The sequence below is a fragment of the Lutjanus erythropterus genome, chromosome 20 (genome assembly GCF_056507025.1).
Source record: "Lutjanus erythropterus isolate fLutEry1 chromosome 20, fLutEry1.hap2, whole genome shotgun sequence".
Taxonomy (NCBI): domain Eukaryota; kingdom Metazoa; phylum Chordata; class Actinopteri; order Lutjaniformes; family Lutjanidae; genus Lutjanus; species Lutjanus erythropterus.
This window is the reverse complement of record NC_139336.1, coordinates 22,888,782-22,911,797: the sequence shown is the minus strand read 5'-3', so window position 1 is coordinate 22,911,797 and position 23,016 is coordinate 22,888,782. Positions and strand designations below refer to the sequence as shown.

The following is a 23,016-nucleotide window of genomic DNA, read 5'->3' as shown; positions in this document are numbered from 1 at the left end:
TCAAATCTTGTTCTTCAATCTTTCCCTCTGACAGAGATGATCACCGACAGCCAGATTGAGAGTGGTCAGTTGAAGGCGGACCTGAAGGAGAAGGTCATGTACACGCTCCTACGGAAGCATCGCCATCAGACCAAGAAGTCCAACTTGCGCTCCCTTGCCGACATTGGCAAGAGTGTTTCCAGTGCAAGTAGGCTGTTTTCCAGCCAGGAAAATGGTAATACATTTAATTTAACCCAAACGGTTTCCCCCTTTTATTCTCTTTTGTCTCCTGATTTCTGAAATCCTAACATTAACTTTCTTTTACTAATACAGCCTCTTACTTTTTTCCTCCTTCCTCCTTTCCTTCCCTGCCTTGTCTTTTTTTTCTCTTTTTCTTTCCTTCTCTTTGGGTCTATACTGTCTGTGACCTCCTGCATCTGGGATGTTATAGCACGCAACACCCTTGAGCACCCTGTGCCTTGTTTAACACCACAAGACCCAGAGGAACCATGTGAGGTCATGAGGAGCTCCAGCATGGGATACCTCTGTAAGTGAGGTCACGGCTACTGAAAGCAGCGTAGTTGGACGTGCAGCTGAGCTCTCCTTCAGTCTAGTGTGTTGAAAAGCTGGATGTGTGTTTATTTGGTACAAAAAAAGCTTCACTCATTAACTTCCAGTGTGCTTAACCAAATATTTATTTGGCAACGGAAAGCTAAAATCTCGTAGACTCTGTTCTCTAATGTTGTCAGTAAGAGCGGGTGAATAAATGGACCACGTCAAACTGAGTTCCAAAGTTTACATTCTCACCCATTTGCCAATAGTTGCCTAAGTATGTTTCTGCTGATGTCTAAGACGGCCACGTCTCCCAGCTCTCCCCTCTCTCTGGGGCGCCTGAATGAATGGCCATCTGGCACGAGTCCTAAAGCTTAAGCCTTGCCACATTTAGCCAGGCCCTGGGTTTTCTGGCTCTCTTCGTGTACTTTTTCTGGTGCCTTCCTTTTCTGGGACTCATCCACCACCTCGGGCCAGAAATGTCTCATTTGAAGCTCTGCAGTGCAGTCGTCGCCCGGCGTCTTTTGATCCTAACTGTGCCTTTACCTCTCTGCAGGTAGCCCAACTACTGCCCATCGAAACCTCACCTCCAACAGCCTGAGTGATTTCTCTGACAAACCGGAGAAGGATCAGGTAATGTGTTTGTGTCTTGCTGTATTATTGCTTAGAGATGGTATGCAAACTATTGTAGAACCTAATAGAAGAGACTTAATACAGATCAACTTTATTATCCCACAGGGGGAAATTTATTTAATCTGTTGCTCCAGATAAACACCTTAAAATCCACAGTAAAAATAATGGCATACACAATAAAACCACAATCCAATTATAATAAAACATATTTGGTCACACAAACAATAAAGTCAAGTACAAACAGTCAGTCCAAAGCAATATAGTCATATAAAAGTGTGCAAGTGACCAAGGGACAGTTCAGATTTTTTGAGGTAGGGTTATATGAGGTTTTTATTCAAAGTCGGGCCAAGCAACAGGAGTAACAGTGAAGGAAGATGAACAATGCACTGCTGTAGACAGGGTCAGCAGCAAAACATATTTTAACCACCTGAAAAAAATCTGCTGCGTTTAGAATATTTTCAGTGCTTTACTTGCTGTCAGACGGCCTTTTCTGATGGGAAACCGCCGTGATATGAGCCAAATATCGCCCTTTCCAAATCAAACAACTCCATTGCCAAAAACAGTAATTTTACCTTGCAGAACGTGGGAGTTGCTGGAATACAGCTGCCTTGATTTGTTAGTTTCTTTGTGTTATTGTGTGACTTTTATGTAATAAAGGGATAGTTTGGATTTGCCAAAGTCAGACAATCAAGCAAACAAACTAAACAATCAGGCCTATGATAGACCAGCAACTCCTGTGTTTGTGAGGTAAAGTTACTGGAGTCTGGTGGGTTTAGATAGAGCAATATTTTGCTGATGTAATGGCAGTTTTCTGTTGGGGAAAGCTGTCTGACAGCAAGACTGAGATTAAGATTTTTTGTTTTTTTGTAGATGGTTAAAATACGTTTTGCTGTTGACTTTATCCAGAGCACTGACAAATACATACACTGTGTTTGTTTTGCAATAATGACCTGCTCGCAGTACATTAACCTTCTTATTACACAGTTACTTATCAAAAAAATGATAATTTGACACAAAATATTAAGTTTACATAGATTTTATGGATTTTGTGACCTCCATCTACTGTAGATAGTACACCAACTGTGGAGAAGTACCGCACACAACCCCACTTCAAAATAGAACCAGCCCTTTAAGGTCTCCATTCACAAAGCAGCACTATGCAGGGTCATGTGTTGGGCTGTGTGTATGCATGAGCTTGTGATAGATAAGACCCCTGTGTCTCTTTCTGCTCTGTGCAACAAAAGCTCACTGTTTCCCATCACTGAGTTTCTATCACCCACACATGCAGTTTCTCTGCCTGTCATGACTAATGATCGAGAAGCCAACTGTAATGTTTTTTTTTTTTTTTTTGGCCGTGTGTTGTGGAGATTCAGCGCATGTAGATAAAAAGCAGTCGTAGTTAAACTGTAACAACTGGTGTTACACTCCAGCGACAGTTGGCAAAACTGTAGATTTGTCTAAATGTTCTGGCCTTTGACATAACAGCAGTACCTTTGTTAATTATCTCCCTGCAGGTGAGCTTTTCTTTCATCCACAGCTTGTGTGTGTATTCTCATTTAGCACAGCGTACTTGTGAGTTTAGTGTAAGACTGTAGATGCAATGTCATACGCTGTAGTAAAGGAGCGTTTATTAGATGGCATAAAGTCAAGCTGCTGCTCAGCACATAATTCTAGGAAAGGGCGGGTACTACCTGTTCTTATGTGCTTATAAAGACAGTAAAAACACCACGTCAGTCTCTGCCTGCCATATTTTAATCACCTCCTTTATTAAAATGTCACATCCATCATTGATCAAACTGCGTGTGACAGAGAAAGGGAAAATGGTTTGACTGAGCAAGATCTCCTTCTTATGTCTGCATTGTTACAGTCCTTCCTGACATTTTCAGTGGTTGATTTTTATCTCTCTCTGTCGTGACAGTTGAAGAATAAGTTCATGAAGAAACTGCCCCGCGATGCAGAGGCATCAAACGTGCTGGTCGGTGAGGTAGACTTTCTGGAAACCCCCTTCGTGGCGTTTGTCCGTCTGCAGCAGGCTGTCATGCTGGGGGCCCTGACCGAGGTCCCAGTGCCCACGAGGTAGAGCATACAATAACTGCATCATTAATTGAAAAAAATATCACCAGGAGATTCTGGCTTAATGTATGAAAAATATCCCATAACATCTCTTGTTCTTGTTACTCAGGTTTCTCTTTGTCCTGCTGGGACCCAAAGGGAAAGCAAAGTCCTATCATGAAATTGGAAGAGCCATCGCCACTCTGATGTCAGATGAGGTACTTGAAGACTCTAATTTAAGTTTTTTTTTTTTTTAGCTTCACTTTATTCGCTCTTGACAACGTGCAGATTGGTGAGGTTGTTAAGGGATTATTTTAACCTTGGATGCCATGTTTTTCTAAAAGTTATGTTTTGTCTTTCAAGTATTACAAGAATTAATAAGCTTTGTTTAATTGGTTTTGTTTCAAACTGTAAAGCAACAGGACTGACACAGAGCACTTAAATGAACCTTAACACAATAGATCTGGGAGTCCTGATGGCCATGTACAGAGGCTGAGTCCCTTTCCTGCATGTCTTCACCCCTCTCCCGTCCATCTACAGCTGTCCTATCAATTAAAAAGGCTAAATAAGCCCTGTCACAATAGAGCTCATCCTCTTTTAGCTCTAATTTAATTCATTAATCCATGATTGCTTATAAACCTAAGATAACAGCATCTGGAGATCTCTTTTGGAATGAGATGTCTGATCCTCCAGACAGCGATGCACCCCATTAAGGTTTTGGCAGATGCTAGCCTAGAAATTAAAGCTGGAGTAGGTGATGTAATTCAGAAGCATTTTTCGCCGCATTGTTTTGAATTCTCATTAATTCTCCTCGCTCTGACAAAAGGAAAAAAATCCAGTCTGTGGCTGTCACAGGTCAGTAATAAGCCCATCTAATCATTTTATTCAGCTCCCAAACAACAGCCTTGTTCGTCGTTTGCATTCATTATCTTATATGTGTTTTCTTTCATGAAAATAAGACGTCAGACGGTAGTCAGGCAGTGTGAGCTCATGTGTTTTGGAAAGATGCCTAGAGCCACGCTGTTAGCAGAGCTAAAAGGTGACAAGATAATCAATACTGATGACTTTTCCTCATTTATTTATAAGGTCCTGTTGCACCGATTAACTACACCTCCTCAAGCTCTTGTCCTTTTGCCAAATCTCTCAGCTCTCCGGATATTGCTGTATTAATCATCACAGCAGTTTGCCTGGCCGGTCCTCTTGGCAGAACTTGTAGCTCATTCGTTAAGCTTTGTGTTGGAAGTTGTGGGAGACAAATCTGTTTTGGTGTGAGCAGAGTAAATGCAATACAACAAGGCAAACAACACGTACGCCAATATTTTCAGCTCCGTGTGCTTTGTATCCGTGGTGTGTGCCTTCATATCTCCTGGTTTAACCTCTCCGCGTTGTCAGGAATGTTAACAGACAGCTCGTAATGTTCCTAACCCTGAGAGGAAATTCCCACAGGCCTCAGCTCTTCCCAGTATATCTTGCATGTCAACATGGCAGGATAGGATAGGAAGTGTTTTTCCAGGATTTCCTCAGGTTAAACTTTAACGTTCCAGCTCTCCTATGAGAGGCCAGTAGTACTCTACCTGCTGCACAGATAATGACTCATTATTTGTGTATGTTGTGAAATCTTAGTTTCCGTCAGCTTTATAGTGGTGAGGTCTGTCATCATGATTTGCATTTCAGTGACCTGCTACACTTTGAAGAACATGTCCTATTCGCTTGATGCCAGGGACACAGTGATTCATTGTAGTTGCACATTTTGTTGTTTTTCTGTCAGGATACGCACATGTTACATTATTGTTTGGCAGATTACTAATAGGTTGGTCACGTTTGTTTGCTGGCAGGTCTTCCATGATATTGCCTACAAAGCAAAGGACAGACAGGACCTGCTGGCTGGTATCGAGGAGTTCCTGGATGAGGTCATCGTCCTGCCTCCTGGAGAGTGGGACCCTGACATCAGGATAGAGCCTCCCAAGTCTCTGCCCTCTTCAGACAAGAGGTCTGCTCTAATCCACACCACCTAATCCAAATGAATGAAGTCACTGCACATAAATATGTTAACACATCTATCTACTGTGTGACATGAACATATATTTGACACCATGAAAAAAATCCCTATGTTACCTTGTTCTGTGTTTCTTAAAGTGAGACTATGCAACTTGCTGAGCAGTGGCTCCAAATAAAATTTATTGACTGGTTGGGATTTATTGACAGAATATGGAAAAGATGGAATATTCATAAGTTTAGCTTTTAGCAGAAATGCCAAGCAATTGTAACAGTAGCACATGTGGAGAAGAGTCATAAAGTCTGAGAGGAGACTGTAATTTCCATTTTCAGTAATATTTACCTAACGTTTGCTAACAGCAGCAGAAATGCAAAAGACTGTTTAGCATTTAGCTGAAAGGCTGAGCTATTGTAACGGTAGCACAAGACTGTTAAGCTATTAGCTTAAAATGCTAAGTGCACGAGAGTATTTAGCATTTAGCTGAAAGACTGAGCTATTGTAACAGTAGCACAAGTGTAGAAAAGCCAGAGGTCACAGAACAAACAATCTTTTCAACAGCTTTTACCTGAAGTTTGCTAATATGAGCTAACATTAGCCACCATAAGCTACTGAGTGTATTGAGCTGAGCAAGGATGTATTTTATTGCTAATGAATCAAACATTATCAAAATTAAAGACATGTTTGTGTATATATGTAAAAAGATCACAAATGTCTTCTTAAGAAAAGTCTTGTGCGCTTGTGGAATGTAACTGTGTTTATCTTCTGTTTTAAAGGAAGAACATGTATGCTGGATTAGAGCCGCCTCAGATGAACGGCGACACTCCCCATGATGCGGGACACGGAGGGGGAGGGGGACACCAGGTTGGAGAGGAGCTCCAGCGCACAAGAAAGTAATAATAATGTCACTTCCTCAAATGAAATGATTGTAGATAGAGTAAATGTGTAAAATTGATATGATCTTCATACCTTTGGGTGGGATCGTGCCCCCATGAGGGCATTATCGTTCTGATGACATGATTGTTGTTGATTCTTGTGTGTTAAGTAAAAATCATAACTCCTCTAGTCTTCCATAACTGAGGAACAATGAAAGCCCTTCACTATTGTATAACTTTTTGTCTTCTTTTCTCTGGAATCTTTGGCATAACTGTTTTCAAAGTAAGCCCAAGTTATTACATAAAATGATGCTGCAGCTACTAACATGAACGGTTCTGTCTTCAAGGTTTTGTGGAGGTCTCATCCTGGATGTCAAGCGGAAGCTGCCGTTTTTTGCCAGTGACTTCTATGATGCCCTACATATCCAGTCTCTGTCCACCATCCTGTTCATCTATCTGGGCACGGTCACCAATGCGATCACGTTTGGAGGGTTACTTGGTGATGCTACAGAAAATATGCAGGTAAAAACCTCCCAGCCATTTTTATTGTGCCTAAGTAAAGTTTGTAGAGAGAAACTGGTGCACATTGAAAGGGAAAACCACACAGCTGCTGTATACACCCAACTGTAGACAAAACAAATCTTGCTGCCAAAATTTAACTTGGCTCCTGAAACATGAACCCCTACCGAAATATGACCACTCAAAAGATTGATCCAGTTTGGGTTCAGGGGACTCTGACCTAAATCACACAGTAGTGACTAGATGAGGGCTACATAATGATTAAAAAATATATATATTGTGATTATTTTGACAGATATTGAGATTGGCTCATCATTAGTGGGAATGATCATTATTGCTACTCAATTTTCACTGAAAAAAACTATTAAAATCATGATTTGTTAGGGCATATACCAAACAAACATGTTCTGTTACAGATTTGTAGGCCAGGGCATCTCTGCAGCACTTCAGTACATCATTGTAAGGCTGTTTTGTCACACATTAATAGTAATATTTTGCTCAAATATCCATCCCTAGACCGAATGTGTGAATGACAGCTTTTTATTTGAAAAAAAAAAAAAAGCGAAATAATGCAAAGGATGTTGGATCTATTAAAGGACCGAAAAATGGAATTAAAGGGCTACTCCAGTGATTTGTTTTGTCGTTTTATAAAGTTGGAGGACTCACAAACAATGGTCAAAATCAAAGCAGCAGAGGCCAAGATATCCTGACTTTTCATCCCCAATATAGGTCAATTTTGATCCTCTTTCAAAGACCACAGCCCCCGTTTCTTAGAAAAGCTGTTCACTACTAATTCTCAAGCCAAGAAAACCCCGACAACGTCATCATGGTTATTTTTTCAAGCTTTAAAAAGCTCCCAATAGGGCCACAGAAGGCATAACTGCCAAGTGAATAGTAGTCATGACAAGAATTTATTTTATTTATATATATCCTTTATTTGACTAGGAGGGTCCCAGTGAAATTCAATCACTCTTCTGCCATGGAGCCCTGGTCAAGATGGGCAGCATAAAATAAAAGGTTTCATATAAAAATGCATCCAGCAGACAGTAATCGGATACAAAACATACTGGGATCAGGGGCTAAAAAGAATAAAAGGAAAATAATGGCACCTGCTAGAAGCAATGACATGCTTCTGTCAAAACAGATTTTCAAGTTCATCAAGTAAACTAAACCTCATGTGTAAAGTGGTGGAATGATCCTTGAACAGTCATAAATGAGCAGTTAACACAGCACATTCCCTTTGAGACAAAAAAGTCGATGCACTTAATCAAAATGTTTCATCTTTTCTAGATAAATTCTAATGCTAAAGTAGGGTGTGTTTTGCAGAGAGATGATTCTGAGCCTTTATTTTGCTCACACAGCGTGAAAGGAACTAGACTAAAAAGTTAAGTGCTAGTAAATTGGCTCAAATGCACATGCCAATGCATAACTGCAATGTTTGATGACAGTGGCACGAGACTGAATCTGTTTTAAGATGTTTTATAGCTCTCTGTGTTAAGTCCCCAACTAATGAACAACAAAAAGTGTTAACTTCAGCTGATAAGCCATGCTAATGTAGAGCTCAAAGGCTCACACTGCATCCATCTGTTGGACCTGCTGTTGACAGGGCTGCATATGGACGAGTTGGTACAACTGCGATACAAAAGCACACACTGCTGCATCCATCCTGGCGCCTCAGACGGCTGATTGTATATGAGCTTGTACCGCCCGTCACTATGGTGCGTTGCTTTGGCCTCTCTCCTGGCAGAGAGCTGCGCCACGGCAGACCTGCAGAGCGCCGGCCTCAGGGATTTACCCAGGCTGTAAATAACCACAGATCCAGATTACTCAGGCGCTGCAGCCTCGTCATGGCTGCATCTCCCTCCACCCCCCACCGCCAGAACTCCTCAATCCCACTCTGAGCGCACCAGAGGGAATCCCTGCCCTCACCTGCCCTTTCTCAGCGCAGGTCTCCGATATATGACCTAGTTGTCATTTACTCATCTCTTTATTGTACCAATGTAGCATCAGGCTTGTAAAGTAGCATCTGAACAACTGACAGGACCAGAAATTAAGCAAACATGTCCTGGTGGGTCGGCTTCACAGCTGTGCGATGTGTATAGGGAAAACAAAACTTCCAGCTGAGAAAAATGATGAAAGAATGTATCTGAACAAATTAATTCCACAATGGTTAAAGTGGAGTCATGTTCAATGTATTGTGACACCCTGGATCTCAGCGCCAGGATGCAGCACCTAAACACACCCCAGATACTCAATAACAACTCAAGCAGCAAGTCAAACTGTCACAGTGTGACATGCTCCATGAGCTGTGTGTAAAGTCTGTTTTTATGTCTGTGTTGCAGGGAGTGTTGGAAAGTTTCCTGGGCACTGCACTGACGGGAGCAGTGTTCTGCCTGCTGGCCGGTCAGCCTCTGACTATTCTCAGCAGCACAGGCCCGGTGCTCGTCTTCGAAAGACTCCTCTTCCACTTCAGCAGGTGAGCAGTTACTGATCATGGACTCGTTCAGCAGCAGGGAAAATAGTGAAAAAGATTTTGCTGAAATCGCCAATAGGATGCCAAGTCTACTTAATTATACCTGAACTTTCCCTGACTGTGTGATAATCCAGTGTTTTCATATCACAGATGACGAAGAAAGCCATTAAAATGTGAGTCTTACTGGTAAAACTGGTAGAATTTATGAATTAAGTGTGTTGGTGGACTGAAAAAAAAAGTACAAATTGTCAAATCTTCATATCGATCAGCCAAATTTGACTCGACTGACAAAATTCTGGGTGGGGTACGGCCCTATTCGGTAGCAGCAGTGAGGCTGAAGGAAAGAGTGAGCTGTAGCCTGGGAGATATTCATAGATTGTCGTCCATCCCCACAGGGCAGATATTTGATTGTTTACAGAGATTCTGTCCTTGTTTGCCCCCATATGAATAAATAAATCAAATATTAATAAAAGCTCAAGGAATACAAATAATTTCACATTTACAGAAGTTGATTTCCCATGTGTTTTTTTGTTGTGAGCTTTCTGTCCTAATTGAGTCGAGCACAAGATCAACACAATAGACATCGTTGTGTAGAACCAGACGTAATAGTATTAAAGGACATTCGACAAAAGACCTCCTGTCATAGCACTCTCTATGTAAAAACGAAAATGTATTCTATGGCACTTTGTTTGTATATTAATACACATGCAGTGCACCTGTTTAACTTTTGGGAAGTGATTAATGTGCTGACTTAACATGGAATTTCATAATACCTGCCGTGTATTGTGCTAAAGGCTGTTAAATATTGACTTCTCCCTCCTCCTTCCACTGTACTCCCTTCCAGTCCCGGAGAGAGTCTTCTAGCATTACCAAACACCATGCTCATGATGTTCCATTATTAATAATTCACTCTCATTTAATTTTACACTGTGAGCAAAGAATGTTGTGGCGTCTGTGTCCTCCCAATGTTTCCATGCCTCAAGTCAACGTCTGCTGAGTCAGTGGCAGCTGCTAGCCTGTCTACAGCTGTTGGATATGTGTACCATGTGTATATACTACATATTTTCCATAAAGACCAAAGGTGTTTGAATGGTCTCTTTGCAAGTGTTTCACAGCTTCAAAATCAAAATTGTTTTATTTTGAAGGGCTCCGGAGTGTTACTTAAACCTACAAACCATTAGAAACACTTTAAAGGGATAGTTCAGATTATTTTAAGTGGGGTTGAATGAGGTACTTATCCATAATTAGTTTATGAGTATCAGCAACACAAAGCATTTTAGCCACTTAAAAAAAAAGTTTCAGTACATTTAGAATAATTTAACTGCTTTACTTTGCTGTCACGCAGCCTTTTCTGATGGGAAATAAATACAAGTCAAAAATTGCAGTCTGAAAACCAACCAAACTCCAAAGGCAAAGTCAGCAATTTTACCTTGCGTAACATGGGAGTTGCTGGTCTACTGCTCCCTCAATCTGTTTGTTTTTTTGTGTGTTATTTTGCAACTACAGTGAATCCAAACTAACCTTTCAAAACACCAAAATGACCAGTCAAACAGAATTTAGGTTGGACTTGAAAGTACAGTGAATTGTTGGGGGGGATCATAACTACTTGGAAATTCAATATGGAGTTGTAGGAATACAATTGTACTAAATTAACACTTCCTTTGTATCAAATCTGTCCCTTCTCCTCCTCCTCAGAGACAACGGCTTCGACTACCTTGAGTTCCGGCTGTGGATCGGCCTGTGGTCGGGTATATTCTGTCTGGTGCTGGTCGCCACAGACGCCAGCTTCCTGGTGCAATACTTCACGCGTTTCACCGAGGAGGGCTTCTCTGCGCTCATCAGCTTCATCTTCATCTACGACGCGTTTAAAAAGATGATAAAGCTGGGCCATCACAACCCGATTCAGTCGCACTACGATCCCAACCTGGTCACTCAGTACGGCTGCCACTGCGTTCCTGGTACGTAGTCTCGGCTTTTTCTACAGCAGATTAAAGGGATAGTCTGGATTTTTTGAAGTGGGGTTGTATGAGTAATAATAATGTACACTGCAGCAGGCAAACCTAAATATAATCTATCAGTTTATGAATCTATTTATTTTGGTGCCTTTGTCTTCATTGCCTCAAAGATTGTTAGTACTGTTAAGTACAACCTCTACAAGCACACTTCAAAAAAATCAAAACTATCCCTTTAAGAGAAATTGTTGGAATAGCCAAGTAAAGATAGATTTCACTTTATCCAGTAACATAGACAGTGTCTGATTCCACCTTTGCTTTAAAACTCCTCATTGTTGATTATTTTTTGGGCGCCATCAGGATCTCAGTATCACCAGTGATACCGGACAGTGAAAGCTGAACACTGTATTTGGTTTTGTCCCATTTGTCAGTGACGTGACTATTGTATGTTAAACAAAGCTTTCAACATTATTTCTGCAGTGTTTACAGTAGAGATAACAAGTGATACTAGTATGTGTCGGCCTGTAGATACCACTGTTTACTTTCTCAACAGCCCTATCAGTTTCTGTGTCGTGAATGACTTGGCAGGATTGTTAGGGAGAGAGATGTTGACACAGATCAAAAACAGCGAGTGTGATACTGCAAGTAATTCTCATTTTGGTGATTAGATATCATTGTTTCGCTTTACTAGGCAACTCATCAGAACTCCTTGATGTCTCTGCTTGGACGAACAGTACTGATCTGGTATGTGGCGACCTTGTTTTTGTGACATTTAGTAGCACGGATTCAAAGTTTGAAAACTGGAGTTTAATTCCTTGACAAAGTTGTTTTTCTTCAAATCTTGTTGGTTAAAGAGACGTCTGTGTCCTTGTCTCTGCAGCCAGTGAACGCCACCTGGGCGTCCCTGACCAGGGAGCAGTGTCTGAAGTACAAAGGAGAGCTGGTCGGAGACACCTGTGGCTTCGTGCCTGACATCACCCTGATGTCCTTCATCCTGTTCTTTGGGACTTATGCCTGCTCCATGGCTCTGAAGCAGTTTAAAACGAGCCGCTTCTTCCCCACCACAGTGAGTGATGGCACCTATTAAACAGATGTGCAGCTGTAATTTCAGTTCAAGTCCTGCCAGATCGGAAAAAAATAATTTTTTAACTACTACAGACTAATACTTCATTCCATACAGCTTGGACCTCAAAAGTTTCTGACATCCTACTAGAAAAAGTACAATCACTCAAAGCTGGAGTTGTGAACTCAGGTTTTTCAGGTATTTGTAGTAAACCAAAGTAATGGACAAACAGATGATGGTGCTGGATGGGAAGTGAAGGTAGCACCAAACATCTTACATTTCATCCTGGAAGGAATATCAGTGCCTGAATCAAATTTCATGTCAAATCATCCAGTAGTTGTTGAGATATTTACATCTGAAAGACCAACATTGCCATCCCTAGAGCCATGCTATTTGCATGGCTAATAAAAAAAACTTAGGTCTGGTTTAAAACCTGTTAACAATTAATAGTCACGCACTGGTGAATAACTGTGTTTACTTACCATAAATGATGATGTAGTTGCACTTGAAGCAGGAAAAACAGACTCTGCAAGATAATATCCTCCAGTGTTTCTTTATCTACGGTCATGTAGTTTAACAGGTTGTAATTCTTTGTCAAACATGAGGAAACAAATGTCACCGGAGCTAAGAGTTCATGCTGCTACAGGCTGAAGAAACACTGTCAAACCTAATGTGAACATTTCCTCCCTCCAGGTGAGGAAGCTCATCAGTGACTTTGCGATCATCTTGACCATCCTCCTCTTCTGCGGCGTGGACGCCTTTGTCGGCGTGAACACTCCAAAGCTCATAGTGCCAAGTGAATTCAAGGTACATGAACATGGAAGAAGTAGTAATAGAAAAATGTTTATTCACAAACACATTCATTGTGTGTTGCGAGTTGTTTTTAGTGGCCAGCCAGGTGCACTTTCCTCTGATTACACTGATAATGATCCACGTTTCTGCCAGAAAGCTGTAATTCTTTAAAATCCCACTATAAAGCTGTCTTTGTGGTTTGTGAAGTAAGTGATGCATACTACCTGAAACTAAAGCACAGCCAGTCTGGGAGATTGAAAAGCTCAAATGTTCCTCAGCTGGCGTTTAGGCCCCCCCACTTTGACACAGAGGAAGGGGAACGATGGGGTAGAGGAGCAGGTACCTGCATCAAATAACAACTTGATTATAGGTGATGTGAGAACACAGAGGATCTTAGAGTTGTGAGTACAGAGCTAGCTTTGTTTGACCACAGAGTCTTAAACCACAGATTTCTGTTGTGTAATGACGCACCAGTAATTTCAGCCTCCGCTCAGACTCCCTGAAAGTGTGGAGTAGCCACTTTGAATAAGGTATTTTTTCTGTTCTATTTGAGATCTGGACTGCGTCCATGCAGAAATAAGATGATATGTTAGTCAGATGTCTCTATGTAACAGGGGTCCAGGTCATTTTAAAGGTCTCGTTCTCCTTACTTTTCTTCTAGCCCACGAGTCCACTGAGGGGCTGGTTTATTCCTCCTTTTGGCGGGAACCCCTGGTGGGTGTACCTGGCAGCCGCACTCCCTGCTCTTCTGGTCACCATTCTGATATTTATGGATCAGCAGATCACTGCTGTGATCGTCAACAGGAAAGAGCACAAACTAAAGGTTAGTTTTATTCATTTTAAAAATGCTAAGTGCAATTAAAAAGAAAAAAACTACTGAAAAGCCAAGTTTTGGAAATGATTCAACCACCCAAAACTGTCTGAAAAATGTTCTTTTCCCACATTTTCTATATTAATTTAGCTGTTAAAATATATTTTCTGCAAATTATGTCTGTCTGCACAATTGTAATAATACTTAAATGTTTTTTTTAACAGAAAATAGTAAAATCTACAGTTTAAAGATAACTGTAGGATGTGAATGTCTCTCATTAATGTCATTAAAGCTCCCAATTTTCTTGAAATCATCTGGAGATAACTTAGAGATTACTTAGAGTTAATTAGTATAGACTTGGTATTTATTGATTTATTGCCAAGTAGACCTACACATACAAGGAATTTGTGATTCTTGGACCAAGAATCACAAATCAAAAATAGAAAATGAACTGTAAAAACTATTTACAAGTATATACATGTAATAGTGTACATTTGTTTGTACCATAAGATCATTTTGATGTCTGCTGAAATCCTCTTGATGTATACTTCATCAGAATTCCTGCAAAGTCCCATCATTTCAATTTATCATTTTGACCTAAAACAGTCAAATTTAATCAAAATAATATAGAGGCTTGTAAACGTAAACACCTTTTCATCAAGGCACCGTAAGATCATTTTAATGTCTGGAGAAAGCTTTGTGATGCGTCATCAATGTTTCATCAACACTTTGTTTCACTGTAAGTCTTTCCCGTCATGATTCAACTCCTGACAAACTACTTCTTCTGCTCGTTCCTCGTGTCTCCTCTCAGAAAGGGGCAGGCTATCACCTGGACCTGTTCTGGGTGGCCATCCTGATGATGGTCTGCTCCTTCATGGGTCTGCCGTGGTATGTGGCCGCCACCGTCATCTCCATCGCCCACATCGACTCTCTGAAAATGGAGACCCAGACGTCGGCGCCCGGGGAGCAGCCCAAGTTCCTGGGTGTGAGGTGAGTTAACACAGCTCTTGATGTCCTTTGAGAATTAAACTGTTTCTTACATGATGGTCCAATCAACTTCCGACAGTAACAAGTAGTTTATTACATTTGTTTTGGATTCCCAGGTGTAAAAAATCTCTAGCAGGTGGATAGAAGGCAGACTAAGGTGATTTGGATGGACATAATGTTGTGAGAAATCAAAACAAAAAGCTTGCATGCACAAAAAAGACCATTTCATGTGTCATGCATTGTTTTCCCTATATGAATGAGAATTAATTTGAATATGTGCAGGTGGACAACCCTCGTGTCCTCCTGTTATACTCCAGGGATTAACCATAAATGGTCAATGCAGAGCCCTTTATGAGTTTTTTTGAGTGAGACGTATTTTCCAACAATAAACAGGGGGACGCCATAAATGAACAATCCCACTTAATGAATCATGGATAAAGTAATCAGGATCGAGATTTAATTGCTGAGACTGTTTTTCAAGTCTTTAAACATGACTTATTATGGCATCACAGATGTGATGTAACTTTACTTTTCTGTTCACAACTTTTAAAGATAAAATATGCATAACTTGTCAATTGCTGTTTATAAAAGCACCAGAAATACTGATGCTTTGTGCTGGTAAAGCATCCTAAACACAGCAAAATAAGGAGAATTTAAGAAAATACAAGCAGAAGGTAGGGGTCTACAGATAGATGTTTAGGAAAATGCCCCATTTTGTGTGTTCACAACTGCTGAAAAAATGAGTCATGAGGCTAGAAACCAAAAATGCCTTTCATGTTCAAGGTTTATTGATCATTTATCTGTTTTTTCCACTTTGTTTCCACCGCTCCAGGGAACAAAGAGTCACTGGTATCTTTGTGTTCCTCCTGACGGGACTCTCTGTCTTCATGGCCCCCATCCTCAAGGTAAGTGATCAAACTTCTTAATTCCTCCATGGAAATCTGGATTACTGTCCGCCTCTTTTAGGACAAACTCCTGTCACCCCTCTGAAATTTAAAATAATTTCAAATCTTCCATTCATCCGATTAGGAACTCCCATAGTTGAGGTAATGTGATGTGAAATAAGCATGTTCATCAGGGCTTAAGCTCCAATTGCAGCTGAGTGCCTTCTCGAGTTTCCATTCCCACATTAAGCTGCCAAAACAAAAATGTGAAGTCACATAGAGGAGATAATTAGAGCTGCAACTCCCCCCTGTGGACATTTTGAATATTGTGCCTCTGGTCCTCTAAAATCATTTTCCTTTCTTTTCCTTTGCCTCCCCCTTTTCTCTCCCTTTTCTTTCCTTTTCCTTTCCTTGGGCAATATTCAAAATGTGTTGTCTAAATAATAGCTGATCATGCTGTTTCACATCTTTGCATCTTTCTGGATTAATTATTGTGTGCTTGTTTAGATTGCACATTTCTGCACTAGCTTGTCAGATTGTAGTGTATTTAAGTCTGATGCCTAACACTGAGCAGATAGTTGCCAGACCTGCACCGATGGCAGCCAAGTAACTAACCGGTTACTCTGACGTGCCTACGAAAAGAACATTCCTAGAAAAGCTGCTTGTGGACTATTTTTAAAACTAAGCAATGATGCTTAAAATAAACATAAAACATACTCCTTACCTGTATGAAGAGAGCTCTAACATCCCTAACATCCCTTATGCAATATATTACACATGATAGAATGTATTTTTTATAAACTGCTTTTAATATTTTCATTGTGCTTTGTGTTCTTCAGTTTATTCCCATGCCTGTGCTCTATGGTGTGTTCCTCTACATGGGTGTGGCGTCTCTAAATGGTGTCCAGGTAAGTTTGACTTGTTTAGTGCCCGTCAACCAGAGCCCTGCAAGTGTTGCTCATTACTAAGTAATTAAATTACCTTATTTTCCTTACAGCTCTTACAATGGTGCCTCTTAAAGAACTCGAAAGCCTCCACATCTTTTATATTTAACACTGAGAAATGGGACATAATACATTGTGTTTTACGCCCAGCACCCAGCCCACATTATATATTCATCACCACCTAACGTTAGCTTAGTCCTGGTCATGCACCCCCAACTCTTAACAAAACCTACCCAGATGTAGCCTCACCAATTAAAAGCAAGCAAAACTAGCTAGCTAGAAGCTAAATGCAAAGCTACTGCTGGCTAGCTAGACGCTGAGCCACAACATGTGAACAAAGCAACTGGTGGTTAGCTAGACATTAAGACACAATATGTGAATTAAACTCATGGTGGCTTGCTTGATGCTACAACACAATAAGCAAATTTACTGGTGGCTGGCTAAGAAATAACATGTCAGCAAAACTACTGGTGACAACCTTGAAGCTAATGACACAACGGGACATTATTGGGAGTAGTAACTGTATTGTAATTACTGAATTTCAAATTGTGTGTGTCTCTCACACTTATTTATGGAAAACGTACAGGAAAAAGTAACTACATTTCATTACATTACAGCCTTAAAACTGATCACAAACTGACAGAAATATTTTTAAGCTTTTGTCTGCAGCATGTTCATTCTCTTGACCTGTTTGTCTGTGTGCTTGCGTCAGTTCATGGACCGGCTGAAGCTGCTCCTGATGCCAGCCAAGCACCAGCCGGACCTGATCTACCTGCGGCACGTCCCTCAGAGACGGATCCACCTCTTCACCTTCATCCAGGGCCTGTGTCTGGCCCTCCTCTGGATCCTCAAGTCTACTGTGGCTGCCATAATCTTCCCTGTCATGGTGAGGAGTGGCCGCGAACCACTGCTTTAACACAAATGCTCACACCTCAGTCTTTGCATGAAAGCTAATCAAACGGTTTTCCTACAGATCTTGGCACTGGTTGCCGTTCGTAAGGCGATGGACTATGTGTTCTCCCAGCATGACCTCAGCTACCTGGACGATGTCATCCCAGAGAAAGACAAGAAGAAGAAAGAGGATGAGAAGAAGAAAAACAAGAAGAAGAAGGGAAGCATTGACAGCGAAATCGAATTTGTAAGAATTCTTTCAACCTAAATATTTAAACATCCTGTTTATGTAGACGACGTGCACCAAATCATTGTTGTCATGTGATTGTCTACAGCCTCCTGTAGGTCCTTAAAGGGATAGTTCGGATTATTTGAAGTGGGGTTATATGAGGCACTTATCCATAGTCGGTGTATTATCTACAGTATATGGTGGCCGACATGCCCACAGTTTGGAGAAGCAGCAGGAGTAGTGGCGTAGGAAGCTAAGCAATACCAACCACCATCTACTGTAGTTAATAAACTGACTGTAGAGAAGAATCTTAACTATACTTCAAATAATCCAAACTATTAATTTAATGTCCACAAGTGTTAATGTTCTCCCTCCCTCCTCCCACAGTCTGACTACCCCTACCATCCCAATATCCCCAGTATAAAAATCTCTATGGATATGATGGAGCAGGAGCCCATGTTGGGGGATAAATCATTCGATAGTGAGTACTAGCCGAGGTTTGCTTTGCCACAGCTTTCAAGGGCTACTTGAACTTTGCTTCTAAAAGCTTCATGCTCACATTTCCTCTTGTCATACCTGCCTTCTTGCATGCATTTACAAACATTTTTAGAAAGGTTGAATGCGCTTTTTTGACTTTTCTTTGACACCGCTGTAACCTGCCACATTCAAACTAAAAGCAGCTTTGCGTTGCTCACATTCTTTTCTTTTTCTTGTCCTTTCTGCTGGTTCATACTTCAAGTGTTTGTGGTCCATACTTTAAGGCTGTGTTGTACTAACAAGGATTCATTTCTAAACCAAATTAAAGCATGGTTTAACTGTAAATTATACTTTAACATGAAGAATGATCTGCTTAATTTTAACTCTGGATTTACTCATTTTAAACCTAGTTTTGCTAAACTTTGATTAGAAATAATCTTAAATTAAATTCATCTTTGTTGGTGCAGCCAAGTGTTTGTAAAGTGTGTTTTTAAAAATGTTTTTCTGTTATTTTCCTTCAGGAGATCAATCCCAGACTTTCCTTAACACGCATTCGCCGTGCTGAGCACTACTTGGATTCTTCCACCGTGGCTGAGTAAGTGAGTACCAGCTGTCATTTTCACATCACACATATCCGTCTGAAATTTAATGCACAAGTAATTCATCCTGTTTTCATACAACAGCATATTTATGTTATTCTATATCTCTGCCTCTTTCAGTCTTGACAGGGATTCTTACACAAAGGGTTTGCCTCAGATTCGGATAGATAGGAACACCGAGGAGAACGGTTACTTCTGGAGGAAGAACTCCGAAACAGATCTGTGAATGAAATTATCCCAAGACGACAGCAGAACCAGCACAACATGGCAAACATCCTATTTTGTACTATAGCGCCGCTTCATGATGGTATTTTATTAATATTCCTCGTGTGAGGATTTAAATCAGAACGGCTGGAAGTATTTGTCTTAAAATTAAAACACTTTGGTGGTACTGAATTTTAAATGAGGGCTACGTTTGAGCTCATCTGCGTTGAGTTCTTGAAGAAAACAAAAGGGCTATTCAAGTCATTTGTATGCAGTTTTAATGGGACATTAATATCTTATGAAAGCGTACGCTAATAATTTATAATAAGCGTCCAGCTAAAGGTGTTTTTTCATAAAAGAAATGTCCAGGAATCAGATGATCAGTTTTTAATTCATTCTATAAAAATCTGTGGGGAACTCCGTCTAACATGTACAGATTATAAAATCAAACATAACCAGCCTCTTTTCTCATAGAACTGTTTTTAGTTATTCCTAAATATTACGCGTACTACGGAAATCTTGAGATCAAAACATAGTGGAGGTACTGCATTTGGAGGCGTGACATGAGAAATCTTCCTTTATTTGTATGAACAAAAGGGCTACAAAAGGTCATCTGTGCACAGTCGTGAGAGGACATTAATTTTATATTTATGGGCATATTCATTATTTATCAAGCATCCATTTAAGGCTGCATATTCACAAAACACATCCAGAAGATAATGTAAGAATAACCTTGTTTGTCTCAGTATGGTAAGAAGTAAATGGAACACCATAGAGACTGGAACTTCTTTCTACTTTCTTTTATTTCTCCTTTTTTCTATATTTATTATATTTAAACTTTGGAAAAATTATTTGCTGTTGGACTTCCCCAAATTTTGTGCAAATTTGAAGGTATTCTTCTTGTGGTCTGTATCCACTCGGCTGTCTTTTCCCTGTTTTAGGGAGATATAGATGTATTATACCTGTATTTAGCTCTACCTCTTATTATTTTTCTGTAGGTGCCAGGCATTATATATTAAATCATTTGTTGTGCAATTATTTGTGATCAAACACTGATTTATTTTTTTTTTCAGCTGGCACTGCATAGGATCTTCACATTGAGTTCCTTTTTGCTCTGTGACACTTAAGATATTTTATTTTTGTTTTTCTTGTTTGTCAAGATTAATAATTATGTATGATTTTTGCAGTGTTTTAAAGGTTAATCCAATCCAATTTACATTTTATGTTTTTTAACCCCAAAAGCAAAATGTTATCTCTACAGATACAAGGAAAATCTGATATTAAAACATCAATAAAACTTTTTTTTTGATGTTTTGTGTACTAAAATTATGGGGAAAGTGACGACCTGTCGTTTTGAAGCCATCGAAATGAATGCAGTTTAATATTCTCACACACTTGACTGTGAAATCAACCCTAAAAGCCTATTTGAGTTGATTTTTCCTTTAAAATGTGATCTTATTTAAAAGCTGTTAATGTGAGAAATGTTCAATCTTTTGAGTAAATTTTTGTTTTGTTTTTTTTAAACTATGTAATGTGTGTGTGTGTTTTTTTTTTTTTGTTTTTTTTAAATGCAAATCAACAATCAATCACTGTGAGGCAATGCAATGTTGTGACTTCCAGTCCTGGAAGAACTACTGCTTTGTAGTGTGCAGGGTAAAAAGTGTTTGTGCAACAGGTTCATTTTAAAATTCACATTTTACTTTGACACTATCTTTCATGCACCACTAGTAAATTCCATTTAGTGACAGTCTGGTGTGCAGAGTCTTAATTTTTTTTTATTATTCAATGACCTGATCATACATCTGTGTCTGATTGAAGTATACATACACTGTAATTTAAACTGATTCATTTGATTTTAGGATATGACTGCAGGTCTGAGTGTAATACATCTCAATCATTTTAAATGTGCATATATTCTTTGAAGAAAGATGACATTACAATCACTGTGGTGTCTGGTTTGTAGTGAAAATAAGGGCTTTAATTAATGCTTTCACAATCACACGCTGTCCAGATGTGAAGCGCAAGACTGTTATAACCAAAAATCAAAAACCACATTGTCTTCCACTTTGTTCTGTGATCTGTATATCTTGACTTTTGGACTTTTGATTCCACAATAAATGTACTATTTTTCATGTTCTAACTCTGAAACCAATTTTATACAAAGATCTTGTGTACTCAATAACCATAGGTTACTCAGAAGGAAGCAGATGTCTGTGTGTTTTTTGTATGGAGCAGTGTTTCGAATGAGAGCAATAAAACAGTCAATGATTCTTAAATGCATAGTTGTGTATTATTTAATCCTTATGATAAATGTTTGGACCATGCAGCTCCTGAGAGATATTTCAGATGATGAGTTGTGAAGTTTATGATCAGCACAACATACAGAGGGTTACATATAGGTTCTAGGTTTTGCCTTAAAAGTATCTAAAGAGGGGGAACACTTGATTGAAAATGGTAGATGGTTCCATAGCTTTGGGATAGCTACTGCAGACACACCGTAAACAGCTTTAAAAACAATGGAGGCAACAGACGGGACACCAGTACGGGTGTGATGCTGTCACGCCTCCTGGTGTCAGTCAATAGTCTAGCAGCAGCAGTCTGCAACAGCTGCAGGCGACACATGTAAGACATGCAGTTATCCAGCCAAGAGAAAATTAAGGCATTTGTCACAATCACAAGGTTATTAACACAGAGGAAAGATTTGAGTTTTATCCAAAAAACATGTGAAATTTGTCAAAGATGACGCTGAGATTTCTGGCATGTGTGTGAAGGTTAGGTGCCAAGGGCCCCAAGTGATCAGCTACTGTTTACTCCTGCTGGAGTTGGAGGGACCAAATCGGTCTTACTGTCATTTAGTTGAAAACAGTTTCTCATCATCCAATATTTAATGTCCCAGAGTCATTCAAAGAGGGGCCTAACTGCGTTATTGTGGAAAAGTGGAAACGTGTAAGATAAATAATATGGACGATGGGCTACTCCACATGTGATGGGAACAGCTTTTGTTTTTGCGCCCATTTTTCATGAGTTGAAACAAATCTTTTCTGTGCACACAAAATGTTTATTCCTCTCAGGTTTTGCTGATAAACTTCTGTGCTAGTGAGCACAGATTAGACACTGAACTGTGGCTTTTTCACATAGGGTTACGGCTACCAATTTTTTCCCAGGATGGCAAGGTCATGACCTGCTCTGCTCTGCCTCTGGTTGGCTATTACTCATTAGGGCAGTTACTGTAGGGCAGGTCATGACTTTGCCATTCTTAGGTAAAATATGGTATCTGTAGCCCTGTGTGAAATAGTGATTGTACAGAGCCTAATAAGTATTTTTTCCACTATAAAACTGCACAGTTTAGAGTGACACTGATTTCATTTACACCTGTGCAACAACTGCATCTCTACACGCCACACCTGTCAGGTGGATGGGTTACCTTGGTAGAGAAGTTCTTTCTAACATGAATTTTAAGAAACTGGTGACACCTTTGAATTTAAAAGAAATCTTTTGTGTGCATAGATGTCATCTAAGATTTTTGAAAAATGGGAGCAAAAACAAAAGTGTTGTATTTATATATATATATATTTTTTTGAAGTGTTTTATGATTTCTGCCAGTACCATAAGAATGGTGGTTACTGCAGCACATCTCTATCTGGTTTTGGAGACACGTGGAGTGCACGTGTGTTTTTAAGGGGATGACTTGGGTTGAGGAGCTAAGCCGTAAGCACCATCATCATCACACTCAGCCTCACAGCAGAGATAAGAAAGGAAGGCTGCATAGTTTCCGTGATCACAGGACTTGAGTCGCTTGTAATGAAACTAATTGGCTCATTACTGCGAGTCACTGTGTTCTTGTCATTGGCAACAGGGGAAAAATGTGTAATAATTAAGCGCTGGTGTGGGAGAGAACCTCAGTGTTTTCTGCTCGTGTTAATGTTATTGGATTATTACCGGTGTTGCATAAGTGACTGAATATGAATGATGGTGTGACAGTCGGAGCTCAGGAACGGATTTACGTGACTGACACTACCAGAGTGTCCTTAAAACCATCCAGAGCCTCAGCATGTGTCCACAAAACACATCACATTCTGCTGAATGTTGTTAATGTGATGTAAATAT

At 40.0% G+C, this 23,016-nt stretch overlaps 1 protein-coding gene across 6 annotated transcripts in view; it reads left to right on the top strand.

Moving 5' to 3' along the window:
• Nucleotides 1-21,185, top strand: part of LOC146308519 (electrogenic sodium bicarbonate cotransporter 1-like) — a 41,877-nt gene extending 20,692 nt beyond the window's left edge. The window contains exons 6-27 of one of the 6 annotated variants that reach the window (XM_084745477.1): nt 35-214; nt 431-526; nt 1,088-1,164; nt 3,083-3,240; nt 3,347-3,434; nt 5,052-5,206; nt 5,986-6,102; nt 6,432-6,606; nt 8,946-9,079; nt 10,772-11,034; nt 11,720-11,772; nt 11,909-12,094; nt 12,785-12,898; nt 13,545-13,706; nt 14,506-14,684; nt 15,514-15,586; nt 16,405-16,473; nt 17,222-17,395; nt 17,483-17,647; nt 18,017-18,110; nt 18,628-18,701; nt 18,826-21,185. In XM_084745477.1, the coding sequence (XP_084601603.1) occupies nt 35-214; nt 431-526; nt 1,088-1,164; nt 3,083-3,240; nt 3,347-3,434; nt 5,052-5,206; nt 5,986-6,102; nt 6,432-6,606; nt 8,946-9,079; nt 10,772-11,034; nt 11,720-11,772; nt 11,909-12,094; nt 12,785-12,898; nt 13,545-13,706; nt 14,506-14,684; nt 15,514-15,586; nt 16,405-16,473; nt 17,222-17,395; nt 17,483-17,647; nt 18,017-18,110; nt 18,628-18,671 (2,756 nt within the window). In that variant the 3' untranslated portion in view covers nt 18,672-18,701; nt 18,826-21,185. Of the gene's footprint in view, nt 1-34; nt 215-430; nt 527-1,087; nt 1,165-3,082; nt 3,241-3,346; nt 3,435-5,051; nt 5,207-5,985; nt 6,103-6,431; nt 6,607-8,945; nt 9,080-10,771; nt 11,035-11,719; nt 11,773-11,908; nt 12,095-12,784; nt 12,899-13,544; nt 13,707-14,505; nt 14,685-15,513; nt 15,587-16,404; nt 16,474-17,221; nt 17,396-17,482; nt 17,648-18,016; nt 18,111-18,627; nt 18,706-18,825 lie in introns of all 6 variants that reach the window. The other 5 variants (XM_084745476.1, XM_084745479.1, XM_084745475.1 and 2 more) reach the window with 5 other exon arrangements.
• The last annotated feature ends 1,831 nt before the right edge of the window (nt 21,186-23,016 follow it).